This window comes from Nyctibius grandis, chromosome 2, assembly GCF_013368605.1.
Source record: "Nyctibius grandis isolate bNycGra1 chromosome 2, bNycGra1.pri, whole genome shotgun sequence".
In the NCBI taxonomy this organism is placed as follows: domain Eukaryota; kingdom Metazoa; phylum Chordata; class Aves; order Nyctibiiformes; family Nyctibiidae; genus Nyctibius; species Nyctibius grandis.
This window is the reverse complement of record NC_090659.1, coordinates 92,218,649-92,238,043: the sequence shown is the minus strand read 5'-3', so window position 1 is coordinate 92,238,043 and position 19,395 is coordinate 92,218,649. Positions and strand designations below refer to the sequence as shown.

General features: G+C 37.6%; 1 protein-coding gene across 1 annotated transcript in view; it reads right to left on the bottom strand.

Moving 5' to 3' along the window:
* Positions 1-19,395, bottom strand: part of DGKH (diacylglycerol kinase eta) — a 172,970-nt gene that overhangs the window by 68,984 nt on the left and 84,591 nt on the right. The window contains 2 exon segments of the mRNA XM_068418755.1: positions 8,011-8,091; positions 9,925-10,035. Coding sequence (XP_068274856.1) covers positions 8,011-8,091; positions 9,925-10,035 — 192 coding nt within the window.

Here is a 19,395-nt window from a genome sequence, read left to right as displayed (position 1 = left end):
ACTTTAGCAGAGACTATATGTAGAAATTTACTCAAAATACATTTTTCACAAAGAAAAAAAAACCTGCAGATAGCTGTGCTCCAGAGTATTCCCACAGAGTAAACTAGAAAGTTTAATCATCCAGGCTAAGAACAAGGCAGTGAAAAAAGTTTGCTCAGCAATAGCTGAAACTAGGGGAAACCACCCCAAGCCTGGAACAAGCCAAAGCCTTGAAGGTGGTTGCTGACCCCAAGATCTCAGGAGTCTCCCAACACAGGAATAGCAAGATGATTTCACCAAACTACAGAAATAAGAAAGACAGTGAAAAAGAAGCAGCAGAAAGACCAGAAAAGGTCAGTGCAACCTTTAGGTGAGTGGGCTCTCAGAAAAAAACAAACTGAGGTAGAACAGTGTCTGAAAGAGGCTCAAGGGTACGAGTAAAGAAAGCATCTCCTGATGTTCACTGAGACCGAACTCAAGCAAACTGGGTTTTGTAAACAAGAGGGACAGCATCAGAGAAAAACCTCCACTGGCATCCATAAGCTTTTCTGCACTTAAATAGAGCTCAAAACCCTGAACTTTGGGCAAATCAAGACTCAGTAATAAAACTGAATTAATGTTAGATTATTTAAATAGGAAAAAAACAGTATTAGGATAATTATTCCCAGCTTTGGGACTATCTCTCTTTGTCTCTGATATTCAAAAAGACGGAAGACTGGAGTACCCAAACCCAAAGATGAAAGGTTTTAAACTCCTTTGGGAAAAGGCTCTTCTCATTTCCTCTTGATGTGGCTTGGGGAAGGTTAAGCAGTCCTCACATTCCCTGAAGTTCTCGTAGTCCCTGAAGAAAAGTCTCAGTAACAACTCTGAAAAAATCTGGGTGGCGAGAAAGGAAGCAAAATATGTCTAAGTAAGAAATTAACACTCTCTCTCTCCAACATACTGCAAAAGTCTGGCAACGCATTCTGCTTTTCCAAGCCCATCATGAATAGTAAAAGTTAATTTTCTAAAATCAATTAGAAGCAGCTAATCAAAATGACGAACATGAGCAGACCGACGTCAGAAGAAGCAGGGCTGAAATAAACTGCTAAAAAGCAATACGCCTTCAGGCCCAGTTGTAATATTCAACTTGAAATTCTGAAGAATCGCAAGAATTGAGTTTCCAGTACAACTGGGCAACCTCCCATTAAAAACAGTGGCTGTACAGGAGGATTCAGAGATGAAGAGAATTGGTTTATGCTTTAAGCTGGTTCCACATGAATTATATGCCAGTAAACCTTACATCCCCAGCCAAGATGTAGGATACACTACATTCAGAAATATGGACAGGAAATAGGGTAGTCAGAGTTCTGGAAGAAAACAATACAAACTGGAAGAAAACAATATAAATTTTAACCACAGCTGAAGCACAGTTGCTCCAATGGAGTGCTTGGCTTCACTAACCTATAAAAAAATACCTAACCCCCTCAAAACAATGGGTTCAAGGAAAATCAGCAAATATAAATGTTTAGCTTTTCAAAATCTATCCAATAAATTTACAGAATATGAAGGAAATTGCAGACAACTGGATAAAGATTTTTTTGTTTAAAAACATATTAAGCAGAACCCTCTGCTTTCAGGTCAAAGTGAACTGGTAAGTCTGACCAAAAAAGTGGAAATCAGAGAAAAAAACCCTTAACTTTTTGTAACAAAATTACATTCAGGGACTAACTTTAATGAAATGTCATTCATGTTTTTTTTTTTTCTTTCTATAATAGGAAAAAATACTTTAAAACAGAATGTAATCCCTTTAATCTGAACTAAATTAAGTACTTCACTTCAGGTTGACCCACAATTATTTTTACTTCAGTCATTGAACTGAAAAGACCAATTATTTCTATGTCTCGATCATGCAATGAGATGAAAAGCTAAGGGACATAAAAAGCAAGAAGGAATAATAGGAATTTTTAATATAGCAAAAGATTAATAGATAATAAGCACCTTATTATTCTCTTACGAAATTTTGTGGTGCAATTCTTAAACTGGAAGAGAAGTGTAAAGTAGTGACACAGGAACATTTACAGACAGCACAAAATTGTGATTGCTTAGTTCCTCCCCTTGATCACCAAGGCACTTCACAGTGACTCAAGCAAGATATTAAACAGGCAGTACAGTGACTTGAAAAAGTTCAGTGTTAGTAAAAACAAAGAAATACACACCAGAGAAAAACCACAGAAGCACAGAAGAAGTATTTATGAATTACAGACAGCTCCAAATTAATGGGAAAAGTATCTTGGTATCATTATAGAGGATTAAAAAATGCATAACGTGTTGCTGCTGCAGAAAACAGACAAAATGCAGGATTCATAAGGCATGTAAATGAACGTTAATTTAGAAAACAGTCCCAAATATCCATGACTTGTGCTCCCTGAGTGCCAAACTGGTCACTTCATTCACAAGATGCTGCTGCAGAATAACAGTCAGAAGAACAGCAAGAATACGTAAGAGTATAGAAAAATGTTTACAAAGACTATTTACCTTGCAAAATAGTCAAATCAAAAGGATGTAATAAAAACTATAAAATAAAGAACAGACAGTTTATAGTTTTCTGCTGCCTTTGCCTCCTAACACTAGGTGAGAATATTTAATTAAAGCCCAGCACATTAAGAGTTCTCCAAGGAAGTATTTTTCCACAAAATGAATAATTAGACTCTACAGTCTGTATGGTCAAAAGCATCACTAAAACCAAGGAATCAGCAAAAATTTATGATATTAGACACTTTTGCAAGCATATCCAGAATCCTAGTAATCAATGTTATTGGCCGGAATATGAAGTCTCATTTCCAGCCCATTTCTAATTACTAAGAATTGCAGTAGGCTTTCCAGGACAGCAGATCTGCCTGCTGCAGTTTCCTCCCTTTCAGGATGACCACTTTCTGAAGATGCATGTTCAACAAAAAGTACTTGATTCAGCACCTCGTTCAGAAAGCTGAAAGCAGAGGTCTACATTTTAGGTGCCCTGGATGACAAAGCTCCTATCGTAGCTAAGGGAGAGTTAGTTAATAATCAGTGGAGTCTATACTGAACTGAGCAACTACAAGAATCTGCTTTAAAGAGCTATTAATCTTATCCTACATACCTAAACTTAGGGGTCTATAAACCCATCATTGAGTCCCACCCTGAAGTTAGGGCAAGATGAATCCCCATCCTGAGTATCATCTAGTATGTTAATTCTCATATTCCTGGAGGGCACCTTCAAGAACAACAGTGGAATTATTTACTCTGTTACTCTCAGATGCAATTAGATAACAGAATTAATCTAGCCAGGATTTTCACTTTTCTGAATATATATACACTAAGAAATTGAGTGCCCATGGCTTCGTGTAATTCTTAGATGCACTAGAAGTTGGCCTAACTCAAATCAAATGTCTAAAGCCAGCTATATGAAGTATGCCTCAAAGCCAGTATTTCTACCCTAAAATTATTCTTTTCCGTCACATTTATCACAAAAAAAACCCCATAACTGAATTAAATGTTTCAAACATCAGTTTGGATGGATTAAATATAGGTGCTGCCACATGATGGCTGTGCATTTTACATGAGACTCTAGGACAGATTTATGATAACCCAGGGTATTTTATACATCATGTGGCTCAATGACTGAAAGGCAGCATGGTTAACATCTACGGATTTTTCTTTTTGCAGATTCATCAATCTGCATCAGTTTTTCTTCATCAAAGCAAAGCAGAGGTAGAAAACTAAACCAAAAGCTAACCTGTCAAAATCTCCTTTTAAATCACTATTCATAATCACCTTTGTTGCCCTGAGGAACTTCATTAATTGAATATGCCTATTCAAGAATCATTTTAGTATTTAAAAAACCCATTCCTTATACCTATTAGAACAAAAGCATGCCACCAATGTTCCCCATGCCCATGCTTGAATGCTGGAGAGCACTGTTCAGCCTCATTCAGTCTTGTCTTGTTTTGAGAACAATGAAGAGATTTTTCTAAATGCACTTGAGATATCAACAAGCCATCTTCCATCCCTGCAAACCAAAACGTGTAAGGAATTACAGCTCTCAGCAGAACTGGTCACTGCCTCATCTGCTTGAGTACAATAAGGATGGGAGACTGATGCACCCCCAAAGTCTCTCCAAAGAGGTAACATGCTGTGCAACTCAGGCTGTGCTGAGACAGCACAGAATCATACAATCGTTTTGGCTGGAAAGGACTTTTAAGATCATCGAGTCCAACCGTTAACCTAACACTACCAAGTCCATCACTAAACCATGTCCCTAAGCACCACATCTACTCGTCTTTTAAATACCTCCAGGGATGGTGACTCCGCCACTTCCCTGGTCAGCCTGTTCCACTGCTTGATAACCCCTTCCGTGAAGAAATTTTTCCTGATATCCAATCTAAACCTCTCCTGGTGCAACTTGAGGCCATTTCCTCTCGTCCTATCACTTGTTAACATAAACCAACCTTTGAAACAGAAGCAAAGCACTGCGGAAAAACATTCAGCAGAGTACCCAACACCATCACAAGGACTCAGTGCCCACCCACGACACTGAACTGCAGGCATAGGATGAGCAAAAGCCCATATGGGCTCCTGATGTGGCTGATGGAGAGGGTGCTGCACATCTTCGATGGGCTGAATTGGCTTCTTGACCTCTTCTCTCTCTTCCCACAGACTTAGAAGACTAGTACCTAACAAGCAAGTAGGAAGAATCTGGCCTTGAGGGTCTCATATAAAGACTCTGAAGTCAAAGGACACCTCTTCCTCTATTTAATAGCCTCTAGACGAAGATCCCCAGAAGTACAAAACACCTATAACTTACAAGGCACCCTAGTGCAAGCTTGTGCACTAGGAACTGTTTGCTAGAAATGAGTTGGTTCTTCACTGAAAAATAACATCACCAGCAATAAAGAAAAAACTGGAACAGATGAGCTGGTTTAAGTTTAGCAGCTTCTCATTTTAATTAGCAGATATTTATTTACCTCAACTTTCCCCTTAACCTCAATTTGTTTGTAGTAAAAAAGGAAAAGTAATTCTGGTGAATAAACACAGATATTTAGTTACATAAAATATTCCGCAAGCATGTGCATTACAAATAAACTCAACCTTAAATTTGTATGTTATGACTGATTTTAGGACCTGAGTTTTATCCAAAAAAAAGAGCATGGAAAATCTTGACATGCACACCTCTGTCTCCAAACAGAAAAACGAGAAAGGGCAAAAGAAGGCAAACCAGTAGCTTTTACAAGCTGGGGGTAGGATTTAAGTGAAATGACAAAAGGATTTGGAAAAAAAAAAAAAAATTAATGTAAATTTTTAAAGGTATGTTTTCCTAGGAAAATAGTTATTTGGTGTATATTCCATCTACATAAGTTTGTGCTAAAAATATTCTCTATAGGGACAAAGAAACAAAAGGAGCACATTAACTAGAGAATGCTAAAGTGAAGGATTTAATTTTTGCTTTTTTAACGAGAATGCTAACAGCACTTAGAACATAAAGAAACAAATAAGTAACTTTAAGAAAGTCTAGATTCTCTTTTTTAAGATGGAAGGAAAAAAAATGCAAAAAGAAATGTTTATTTTTACTTACACGGAGTATTGCTGGAAAGCTAACCACCCACCCCACTCCCACCCCCCCACTCCAAACCAGTGCAGGCAAGGCCAGAGATGTCTTACTTCACTGAGCTGTGTTGCTGGGAGACTGGGTTAGGCAAACACAAAGAAAGAAGCCAAAAGATTAAGCGAGATGATGAATATTACCATATTTCACAGTCAAATCAGATGACACTTCAATCCAGGAGAGCTATAAATCCAAATAATTTTTCAAAATTAATTTCAAGACTCCTTAAAGTAATCACTGTTTGCCCTAAATTACCCAGGACATGAAAAAAAATAGTGCCTCTAAAGATGTTAAAGCTGTAGCCCCCGAGATTTCTTTTTCCACTACTGTCTTCCCCAGAAGTCTTGATACTAGATAACAAAACATGCCTTTGGTGAAGAATGAGATACTGAGTGGGCCTAAAGGATTATAAAGGATACCAAAAAAACAAACACTGTAAGAAAAAAAAAGAAAAAAAGAAAGAAAAAATAACAAAACCGAAAACATGCCACTTTTCTTCCCCACAAAATTACACCAAGATCAGATAATCACAGAATATCTCAAACTGGAAGGGACACATAAGGATCATCCAGTCCAACTCCCTGCTCCTCACAGGACTACCTAAAACTAAACCATATGACTAAGAGCATCATCCAGATGCTCCTTGAACTCTGACAGGACTGGTGCCATGACTTCTCTGGGGAGCCTGTTCCAGTGACTGACACTCTCTCAGTGAAGAACTTGTTCCTAACTTCCAACTTGAACTTTCCCTGGTGCAGCTTCATTCCATTCCCTCGTGTCCTATCACTGGTCATCAGAGAGAGGAGGTCAGCACCTCCCCCCGCCCCTGGTGTCCCCCTTGAGGAAGCTGTAGACTTCGAAGAGGTCACCCCTCAGCCTCCTCCAAGCTGAACAAGCCAAGTGACCTCACCTGTTCCTTGTAAGTCTTGCCCTCGAGACCTTTCACCATCTTGGTTGCCCTCCTCTGGACACACTCTAATAGTTTGATGTCCTTCTTATATTGAGGCGTGCAAAACTGCACACAGTACTCGAGGTGGGGCCACACCAGTGCAGTGTAGAGTGGGACAATCACCTCCCTCATCTGGCTAGCTATGCTGTGCTTGATGCACCCCAGGACACAGTTGGCCCTTTTGGCTGCCACGGCACACTGTTGACTCATATTCAACTTGCCATCAACCCAAACCCCAATATCTCTTTCCGTGGGGCTGCCCTCCAGCCTCTTGTCCCCCTGACAGCTTTACTTCTGGCCAGGAGCAAGGCAGAAGCAGAGCTTTTAAGCAACAGAAAAAACCTTTTCAAAAGGGAAGCTGGTACCTCACGCAGCCACCCCCTCATCTGAGACCTTCTGTCAAAGTAGTCTTTTTAATTGCATTCTTAGTCAGTAAAGAAACTTAGATTGACATAACACACTGGCCTGTCCAGGCCAACGCAAACATGTCTTTGAAGTGCTCTGACTACTTCAATAGCTGCCTGTGAGGTACCACAGCAAGAAAAACCTGATGAAGCTTTCAGGAGGCTTGCGTTGGACTGTGTGGGAGAAGAAAAACCAACACTGGCGACATGGACCACCTGTGAAATTTAAATCCTCAAGAGAATGGAAATCAACATTCTAATAGAGAATAACAGGATTTGCAGGTTAAGAAAAATGATGCCATTGCAGTCAGCAGGAAAACTCAAGACCATTGGAAGGACAACTTTACCCACAATCTTTCTCATAGCTAGTTCTTGTTCAAAAAATTTATATTTTTTCCAAAGGTTAAGAATCAGCTGAGGAACTGTGTCAGACATTATGACTTAGTTCCAACAAAGCAGGTGAACAGTAAATGGCAAGACCTGTGTGTAAAACACACTTGTGAACTTACAGAAACAGAGGCTTATGAACACTCTCTGTTTCTTATACCAGTATCAGAATCAAGGTACGACTCTGAAGACAGCTTTTCCACGTGACTTGGAAACACATGGGTATGTGATCGGCAATGAAAAAAACAAAATACACTTCAATATGACAGGAAACCAAAAATGCTATTATAAGAAATTAAAACAATAACACAATTACATTTGAATCAATTCAGCATGTCACCTCAAAGACAAACAACAGCATAAACCCAAGCTATACTAATAAGTACTAACGAAGTATTAATACTGAATCTTGCTAAATTTTTAATGCCTTGTATCATCATCTTTTGAAGCAACTGTTATCTAACGTTCTAATTTCTGCTAAAAAAAAAAAATCACAGAAACAAAACTATCAATAGCTGTTGTGATATTGTTCTGATATGTTATACCATTTCCAAACAAAGGACATTTTATTTTCAAATAGAGAAAAATATGAGGCACTTCAGAGGATTTTTTATTTTCTTAGTAACAGTCTATCCACAGCTTTTAAGACCAGTATTATAATGGTTCCATACCGTGAAGCTGTTGTTGACATTTTTTGTGCTCGATTCAGCTACGCTGGCATCTGACAGGTCAACTTCATCAAATATTAGAGACTGTGGATGGAAAAGAACATAAAAACATTAAATATAGTTTGAGTCCACTTTCAGGTATGCCTACAGTCTGTGCTTTCATTTCCCTGTGTCTGTTCCAATTGGGAAATAAAAATAGAAAAAAAAAAGTGGTGAAAAAATAGAAAACACTAATGATGTGATAAACTTTCTATTTGACCCCTAAACACATTTCTATTTGCTATCCAAGTGGTACATGAAAGCATAAAAAAGTGGCTCCAAAACTATATATTGCTTTAAAATCTGTTAAATAATTTTTTTTAAATAAATGCAGCTTTAGGGTGTCTACTGCGTAGCATAAATGTGGTGTCAGAGGAAAGAGATTCACACTTAGTAAAATATAAATTAATTAGTTTTAGGATTGAACTCTAAATTCATGAAGTGGAATCTATGATACAGTATCCATATGAGAAAACAGAGCTCCAGGGCCTGAAGAGATCCCTGATACTCCTTTGTTTGATCATAGAATCGTATTGGTTTGAAAGGACCTTGAAGATCGAGTCCAACTGTTAATCTAGCACTGCCAAGTCCACCGCTAAACCATGTCCCTAAGCACCACATCTACATGTCCAGCAAGAGAAATATATGTCTTCTATAAACACCCCAGCCTCTGGCAAAGGATTAATCAGGTTCTGTTAAACTCATAATGGGTTTTGAAGCACAGAAGGTAAGACCAACAAAAATGCCTCCCCCTTTTTTTTAGCCATACCATGTTCTTCCTCTTCCATGCCATGCGAAGGAGAATAGATGTTGGGGGAGTTTCAGCATGTCTGGTTTCAACATTAGTGAGTATGTGTACAATTGCCTACTCATTACACCTCCTTTTCTCATCTTTATGGCACAGATGACGTTGCCATTCTCAGAGCTCTTATCTGCCATGTTTATTAAGTCTTTACATAAACTGCTCATGGTAGCAACACGTGCAGAGAAGTGTGACAACGGAGGTACTTCAGTGCTGGGCTCCCTGGAGAGACGATGTTTTCCTTGATTCATCACAGCCACACAACTGTGCGCCATGCAATTGTAGTCATATAGTCCTAGAAAGGGAGGCCTCCATGCCATAGTAATATTTTTATTGAGAAGGACAGGCTATAGAAGATGACAGAGACCTGAAGCACCTCACCTACAGCTTCCACGAGTCAGTGCAACCCCACATGGTAAAGAAAAGTAATGCCCATCGCTATGGAACAGCACAATCTGAGCCAGCGCAAAGAGCCAAAACGCTCTCTGTCCCAGCCCTGAGGGGGAGGGAGGAAATGTCTTTTGGAAAGAAGACAAATATTCCCCTCTGCCCACCCCCAATTTTCCCACCAAAAATTTCAATTGATGGGAAACAGCTTTTTCTGTTATATATCAGTTTTGGCAGAAAATCTTCCTGTCTTGATTTCACATAACCATTTCCACCTCTTCAACGGCAATATGGGCATCAGACTAGAAGAATTTTAATGGAATTCAGTTTGAGGGATAACTTCTGAGCATTATCCAATTTATACTTTTTTTTTTTGAAATGTTAGATTTGACTGCCTGAGAGCCACCCCTCAAAAAAACCCCACAACTCCTTAAGACGAATTTATTATTTTTCTGAATAGTCAAAAAGGTTAAAATAACTGTGATAAACTTCATCAAAAGCAAAAAAAAATCAAGAGAAATCACCAGTCTTCCTTAGTTGAAGTTAACACACTTCATCTTATATATAGCAGTTTTTTAATAAAACAATCACTAACAAATCATTAAACTATTATTATTATTGCACTTATAAATCTAAAGAAAATTGAAGCTACAAGTATATGGCATTAGACACTAATAGCATAGAATTACCTTTGAATCCTTAGCATAGTAAAGGGTACGACCTCGTAGTTTGAAATACCGCTTTTTCCACCTCTGAAAAGAACTGGTTTGCTTCAGTAGTAATCCTTCTTTTATACTTGTCTGAAAAATATTAAAATACAGAAGACAAGGTAAATACATATCCAAATAGCTACACATAGACAAAAGTTACACTTTTTAAAATCTATGTTACACCTCATACAACTGTGAATTTAAATTTGTATCTATCCACATTAAATTGAGACTAATTCTCTGGACAACCAGACTTTGCATTGCTATTTTTTAAACAATGACAACATTGGCAAAATGCTAATTTTACAAGTAAACTGAAAGGCAGTCGAGAGGCTTATAATTATTGTGAAGATGAACACAAAATAATTCATTTGTGCAAACCCACAAATATTAAAGTGAATAACAACTGATGGCACAATTCAGAAAAAGATTGCTAAAAACCATCTACACAAGGTCATTTCCAGTTCCAAATTTGATTATGTCAAGGAGAAAAACAATTTCCACATAGGCACTAGTTCAACAAGGTACTTAAACGTGTGTCTGATTCAAGCACATGAATTATGCCTTTAAAATAGAAGGAATGATCCAGTATGATGCAAGTCATGCATGACTTCAAGTGCATTGCTGAACTGAAGCCTTCAGCAGGAAATCAGCTTACCATTAGGAATAATTATTATATGGAAAGTGTGAGAACAGTGACAGCTAGAGATATTTTTACCAGGCAAATATTTTTAGTCAAAAAACGATTCGCCGATCCAAACCTTTCCACTGCAGACTGAACCCTGCCTACACGAATCCCAGTTTTCGAAATGAGTAAGACACAAATTAGTATATTTTAAATGTGTATACTGCTTTCACCAGTGTGTGTGGGATTCATCCAACCAATTACAGAAATTCTCCACTTAATCAGAGGAAATGACATGACACAGCATACTAATTGCATAAGACTCTAAATTCATTTTCTTCAGCTTTGAAGCACACAAAGGGCATGAGAAAAAAAGCAAGTACATTTGGATATTACATTCCAAAATGGTCTCTAATATTTCCAGAATATTTCCAATTTATAGGGTAATAACATGATGTGAATCTTATAATACAATTTCTATACAATGTGATATAAACATAACTGGAAGTTTTTCTAGACCTTTTAGAGTCTTAGCCAGTACCTGACCTAAAGCTCATGAACATCTTCTGTTATCAGATGTCAAATTCTCCTTAACTTTAATGCAAGTAATAAAAATACAGAAAAAAAGCAGAAAGCACTTCAATGTTCCTACCATTTCCTTGAAATGAGAAACAACGCTGTTACATACATACATCACACCCTTCATTTAGATACTCCTACCGTCACAGACTAAGAAATGGTCCAACAACCACAAAGCAATTGAATTAATGCTCTCGAAAAAGCAACACTCTCAGATGAAAACATCGCAGCTGAAGGTTTGGATTTATCTCACTTTACCTCACATGCCAACAACCTGGACCAAGGCGTTCGGTCAGCCCTCCTGCTCTAGCTAAGGTAGCAATTCCCAGCTGAAAGGATCTGCTCACCACACGCCATTTTAAGATTGCTTGCAATTTTCTGACCAGACCCTAAGATAAGCTAGTTTTACACGATGTTAATAATCAGTTAGAGAATACAAGCACTTATTCGAAGATGTTTGTTGTAGTCGTGCAGCACTTCTGTTTCATATTGCTCTCTGAGATTTCAGAACCTCGTCACACAGGATGAGAGTAGATGACTTGTGTGTTTATCAAGGGTCAGAAGATGTAAGACCAGAGAAATTCAGTTCCAGGGAAAGAGTACTCCACATACACAGCAGGCACTGACTTACTGGAAAAATTTCCAAAATGGAAGGAAGTCCACATTCCCTAAAACGCAATATGTGTACTAGGAGACACAGAACATACATTATACTGGATATTTTCAGGAATTTAAAAATCTGTTTGAAGAACATAAATCTCCCTAAACCTTGAGCTATTACTCACTAAAGAATTAATTAACTCTTTCATATCATTTTTATGCCTACATAAGCCATTACCCTCTATTTCTACTCACCCCTTAAAACACCAGTATGCCTAAAATCAAACCAATAATTTCAAAATTAAATATATTTTGCAAATCAGCCATTTAAAATTAACTCCCTAAAGTTGGCAGTAAATGACCATGCAGGCTCTACAGAATGTGTTTTTGTATAAAAATAATAAAAAAATACTAGACTGGTAAACATTTACCCAAGTAATGTAAGCACTTCATGAAGCATATTTCTGAAGTTTCCATTTTACCACCAACAGATACACTGGGCTGAGGTCTGAGCATCTTAAATAGACAATTCCGTGGCTGTAGGCATCAAAACTGAGCGTAAAGCTTTAGCTCGATATCCTTAATTAACTTCATTTAGCCTTTAAAATGTGCAAAAAACTTCCAGCTGCCAACTGAGTCATTAGGTGATCTGCTAATAATGCTTTCCTGAATCTATAGACAAGTCACAGCACTTACAGTAATTTGAGATTGGAAGGGACCTCTCAGGTTGTTGAATTTGGGTCCACATTACTGCCTACAACCAGGTCATGTAAAGTTTTTCAAAAGCATTGGTGAGGCTATAGCTACACCTTAAGAAAGCGATCGGGACTTTTCCTCTCCCAACGGCAATTAAGACAGTGCTCCAAGATCTTGCTGTTCTGAGAAACCTTCTTCTAATTAATCTTAGCTGGATATTAAATCTGAAGCATAAGCAATAATCACTGCCAGTTATATTAACTACTTTCCTACTATAATTTAGGAGAAACAAGAAGTGCACATCCCACAATCCCACGCTACTTCTCACTTTTACAGAATCACCTCTCAACTGCTTGCCAAACCCTCTGACTTCCCCATACAGCATCTGGTATCATCTAGTAATACAACATCCCTCCAGAACTATGGGATTATAAGAATAGAATAGAACAGAACAGAATCATTATTGTAGAATCACTAACAATCTTCAATACTTTACCCATTAACAATTAGGAAAATGATTCACAATATTACAATCACATCATCACAGTGCTCCACAGTGGTATATTTTCCTGAAGAAATCTAATTATAAAAAACATAGCCACATTTCATAAAATTCAGGAGGTGTACATATGTGTTCAATTATCCAAGAATGTTGAATGCAACTCTACATTGCCATAATCTAAATGACAACAATAAATGGGATTTGTGGGTCTTTTGATCACTAAAAAATCAGAGATATTTTCTTTTATATCAGCAGATTTTTAAATATTCAGTATATAACACTTGAAAACTCAAAACTAACAGTTTTAATTTCAAAGACAACCAACCACATTGCCTTACTTCTAATTCACTCAGTTTGTAAAAGTCCCACATTTGCGCAAAAGTCGAATTTTTTATTTCTGCTGCTGCTAGAAGATCCAAAGAAAGGAGAAAATATTCTGAATTTAGAAAAGAAGAGAGTAAACTGACTATGGATGCATTATTGGCAACTGCAAACTAAAACACTGAATGATTAAAGATAAAACTCTCCCCTCTACTCCTTTTCACGTATATAAGTGGACATGCTGCTCAAAATGTGTCAGGAGAGTGAAGAAAAGAACATCAGGAAATTTCTGGAAGTGAGGAGAATGAAAATGATAACAGGAAAGGCCATAAAACAGGGTAGGTCAAATGTAAACAGGAAATTAAGAGGGTGAAGAAGAATTTTAAGATCACATTTCAACAGATGGTCACACTGAGACTAAAATGTTCCTTAAATACTTTGAAAGGTGAAAGACAGCTAGGGGGTTGGCAGGATCATTTTTTTCAACAGAGGTATGAAAAGGGTACTCAAGGATGAGAAGATCACAGCAAAGAAGCTCATCAAATTCTTGGCATCTGTCTTTACCAATGAAGATGATGAGATGGCATCTTACACAACACGTTCTTCGTAACATCAGAACATCTACATCAACATGAAGCACATACAGAGGAAGTACTAGACCAGTGAAATCACTAAGTCATGTGGAGCAGATGGCATTGACCTGAGAGCCTTAAAGGTCCTGAAAGAACCTTCCAATCCTGGTAAGACAGTAGAGTCCATACAAAAGAATAATATTGCTGTGCCCATACATATACAACGGGAAAAAGTCAATAGAGCTTTTGTAATGGAAAATACCACCTTGCTATCTGCCAGGAGTTCAGGGGGCGGAAAGGAAAGCACGTGGATAAATGAAGATCCAGTGGACTCGGATTTTCAGAAAGCTTTTGACAAGGCTTCCCAGCAAAGACAAATCAAGAAATTTAGAATGGAACTGGAAAAAGGGGCTTTTTGTGGACTGAAAGTTGTTCGAGGGATACGAAGCACAAGTAGGGCTTAACAGTCACTCTCTCTTCTGGATTCCCATGGAATCGGGTTTATTCAAACTCAGTGACCCAAAGAAGGATCACACAATGAAATCTTCAGATTGCAGAAGATACTAAGCTCTTCTGAGCAGTTAAATTCCATGCCACTGGTGAGGAACTCAAAGGACGTTATAAAACTGAGCAAGAGGGCAAAGAGGCAGAAGACGAGCTTCAAGCCAGGCCAATGTAAGATGCTGTGCTTCGGGGAAAAAATCTAAACCTCACTAACATTCTCACATCAACTCTGAGTGGAGAAGAGATCTGACAGACACAGTTCACAGCTCTCTGTGCTGAACCACAGCCAAAAAAGCCAAAAAACTTTGGCTGTCACCAAGAAAAGTAACAAAACCAAGACAGAGGATGTCATTTTGCTGCTATATAAAACACTGGTGTACCAGACAGTTCTGGTCTCTCCAATTCAAGAAACAGGGTTAAGAGACGGTACAGAGAAGGGCAACTCCAATCATTCAGGGGATGGAGCAGCTGCCTTACAAAGAGAGACTAAAAAAGCTGGAACTCTTCAGTTTGAAGAGCAGAAGACCGAGGGGGTAACATGATCAAAGTTTATAAAAGCATTAAAGCAGAGTATGGTGAATGCAGAACTATTGCTTACCAAATCCCACAATGTTATACCAAGGAGGAATGTGATGAAACTATATTGAGATCAGCTTAACAAAGATAAAAAGCAGCACATCTTTACATAGAAAGTAGTGATTTTATGAAGCTTGCTGTCACAAGAGATTGTAGAGGCAGATAGCATCAGCAAGTACAAAAAAAGGATTAGACAACTTCAAGAACCCCACCTCTATATGTGGTCCCTTTAATCCGCCTTGGGGAAGTACCAGGGGAATGGACTGCAGCCAAACTCACGTGCTGCTCCTAAACAGCCTTTCCTATTCCACTGTTGAAGACAGATTAATGTCTGACCCAGCAAAAAATTTCACAGGTTGGACTTTTCCTGCTGTGTTAACAGTATCTCTTTTGCTTTAAAGTCTGTTTGTGTTTGTAAGTGGACCTAGGACTTCCATTTACCAAAATAATTAATATTTGGATTGTTGACAGACAGGCCATTAAAAAAATTTTAAAAAGACACAATGGTATTTGATATTGTTTACTGCCCTCCTGTGACACTTTGTATTCATATGGCTTCACAAAGTTGAGTATTGAAATAAAACCAACCCTCCTCTTTTTAGTTTTGTGGATAGTTTGGTACATTTTCACCGTCTTCACAGGTATGGCTTTAGTCAGACAGAGTCTTCACTACGTTACAAGGTAAAGTTTCACAGCTCATATTAATTCAGAGCCCCTTAAAATATTCCATGTGTTCAGTAGATGGAAAATTACTTTCATTATAAAAAAACACGACAATCAAACTCTTGATTTTGATTAAAATTATGACCCAAGAATTCCAAGCTTGTGATTTTCTTGACAATCTCTGTACAGCAGTTTCCATTACTGTCAGTTATGCTGACAGATTTTTCATTAGTTCTGTCAAAATAAAAAAAGATTTTTATCTACCGAGAATAAAAACTTCATCAGCTGCTCAGTGCAAGGTTACATTTTTATTGAAGATTCCTGATCATAGCGAAGGGAGTCTGACATCTGAAAATTAAAACCAAACCAAGAACTTTGTTATACCTATGAATTTATACAGCTAAAAATAGTCAAAAACAAATTGAAAACCAGCATGATCATGTTGACCATAGAACACTGCTTTAATTTCAAGAAAATCCTAATAAAAAGAACTACCATCAACAACTGATCACTCAGTGGAACATGTGGAGCTATATCATGGGGTACCTAAAGCACCATGCTTGCCTCAACTGAGATGCCCCAGACTGCTGCTGCTAACGCATCCTCCAAGTTACATTAGTGACAGAAAAATCACAAGAAGTGGCAAGCTGCACATGCTCAGTTATCCCTGTCCCATTAAAGAAAAAACCAGTCTAGCTACCTTTGAGAAAACAGCTTTCCAAAATCTCAGAATGAAAGCCAGCCACATTCCATCCACTCCCCACCACAACACTAACCTGTGATTAAGCATCATCATTTTTGTGTAACAATAAAACAGTATGTTCTTCTGAAGTTATTCTTCTATTCCGTATTTTTGGGGTCCTTTATGTGGAGGGACTCTAGCCTAAGTGAAACTGTAATACAAATAAATGCAATTATACAGCTTATGCAGTGCATCTTTTCCTCAACCTTGCTCTCCTTTCATGTTCCCTTCCAGCCTACGCTGAGGATTTTGGATTACTGTTGTTAAAACAAAAAAAAAATACCTTTCAGCTTCCTCTAATTGGAATATATGGTGGTGTAGTAAAACATGAAGTAAATGTGAAATTGCAGAGAAATTGCCACAATAAAAATATAGGTGAAGTTCAATTAGCAGACTGATTTAAAAATAGAGGTTATAGCACATATCAAAAATGAATAGGATATTGCCGTATTAGGATGAAACATAACACTGGAAATTAAAAAAAAACAAACATAAAGCCTATTTGAGATATAAACTTGATGCTAGATTGAGAATTGGAGAAGAAACTTTACCTGCAGTTCAAGTATTTAAACTCCTAACTTCCACCCATGTACAACATGTTGATCTCACTCTGTATTCTCATTAATCAGGGCACGAAACAGCTGTAATACACTGAAAAAGGATAAGAGACCACATAGGACTGTGACTTAGTGTCAAAGATTTAAGGGTCTTGGTGCTATTACACAACTCAGCTAACTTAGTCTTAGGGTGGTATTGTACATCTACCGTTTGGACCTTCAATAGCTGTTCCTTTTAAATTACACATGCTCTAAGCACAGAGATTTAAGACAACTAAGTCTAACTGTTTTGAGACAGAAGAATAAATGGTATGTATCTCAGGAAGAAAACAACGGAAAAAAAAAACCATAATAAACAGTCAAAGCACTCAGCTGGCAAGATTTTTTTCTTTACCAGAGTTATTTAGGTCTTGGTCTCAACTAAATAGGAGAAGCACTGAACACACTTGCCAGTCTGTAAAGTATACGCAGTATAGGTCCAAAATAAAACATTTTGCCACCTCACACAGCAAAACGTGAAAAAAAAATCCCATTATGTTTCCACAGAAAAAAGCAAACTCTTCCTCTAGTTCTATCTAGCGTTAATATGCAAATAACAGTTGATCAATTACTTGAGGAAATTACAAAATCATCATATAATTTTAAGCAATCCTTTCTTGAAAACAAATCATTAAGTTAAGCTTGTCATAACAAACCTTCTGTGTTTTACTTCTTGCAGTTTTAATTTTTGCCCCTCCGAGAATGTTTAAACAAATTCCAGTGATGCTGTCAGACTTCCTAGGAGCTACGCTGGGTAGAAAGGAGTCTACGCAGAGCCAGTTAGAGCTTGTGATTCTTCAGGGAAAGCTAGAGAACAACTCATTTCCTTCTTGCAGGCTTTTTTCACACTTCTATCTGACTTTCACGGATCATGTTAGGAAATAGGAGAAGCTTTTAGCAACAGAATTCACACAAGGCCAGGCCAGGATGGGTTGTAGAATAGAATAGAATAGTTCAGTTGGAAGGGACCTACAACCATCATCTAGTCCAAAACATACACACTGTAAATATGCAATTTCAGGAAATCTCAGTATCACGCAAATGTGTTTAAAAAGAGTAAGTTCTTAGAATCTTTATATTTATTCACTTATTTGAAGAGACGAAAAGTGTAAAAATACCATCCCATCCATTCCATTTGCTCCTTAACCTTTTCTAAACTACCAGTCATTGTTAGAAAGTGATTGGTCACTGCAGTTGATAACTCACTCAATACTCAAGTCTATAGAGACAAATAGACACCAATTTCACAGATGCTGTAGCCCTGTGATCTGCAGATTCCTGATATGTTTAGAATTACAAACAGAGAGGTTTATTAACTGAATACCCAAGCATTCATGATTTTTTACAGTGTTTCCAATTGCTGCAGATAGAGAGATTATATGCTTTCATCTAATTCAGTGGCTGCACTCCACTGCAAGTTTATATTGGCCCCAATTTTTTTTTACTGGATGGCACATAAAATCCTGGATACACATTAATCATGTTTTGAATTACATTTTCTAGTATTTTTCCACTAACAGTCTTAGCTTAATACTCAACTTCTAAAATAGTTAAATCAATAAAACCTTTAATTCCATAATAACTCAAAAGCTAGGACCTCTCACCTACCTACAAAACTTTTCAGGTATGAGGAGACAAATAATAACATATTTCCCACTATTGAGAAATTCATCTTTCGGTGAGAAGGCTGGGAATCTAATTTGAGTGACGATGGTAAAATTATACTAGTGAAATATGCAACAAGTGAACAAAAGGCAAAGTACAGCAATGGGCACTTAGAAGAGCTAATGTATTACAGATAGTGAAAAATCCTTTTGATTATCATCAAAATTATTTAGAGAAAGCAGAAATACAGGATAGATATGCCACAGACTGGAAATCTATTCCCAGTTTGACTGCAGATTTTATGGGTGACCTGGGGCAAATCAGTTACTGTGGGTTCTTTGGTCTCCCCACTGCAAAAAATATCTTCTTTATTCTCTTCCACAAGAGTCTGGTTGTGATTTCTTACTATTTCACTGAGCGTCTCACTAGAAGTGTCATTTCATTTTAATCAAATTTGTTCATGAATGACTTTTTGAATGATGGGGACTTCAGAAGTAATAAAAGTGGAACTAAAAAAATTCACGATCCCTATCCTTTATGATCAGAATCATAGAAAAAAATGTTGAAAAAGCACAGAAGTATAAACACAGGTGCAGGATAAAAAGCTGCATTTTGAGACAAGGAATAACACAGAGCTTTTTTAATACTTGTACTCTGTAACTAATACTGGTACTGTAGGTTCAGGTTACTTATATTCACAATTAAGGAGCATAGTTGTTGCAGAATCACAGAACAGTTGAGGCTGGAAGGGACCTTTGGAGATCCATCTAGTCCAGCTCTCCTTACAAAGCAGTGTCACCTAAAGCAGTTCGCCCAAGACTATGTCCAGTCGAGTTTTGAATATCTCCACGGATGGGGACTCCACAACC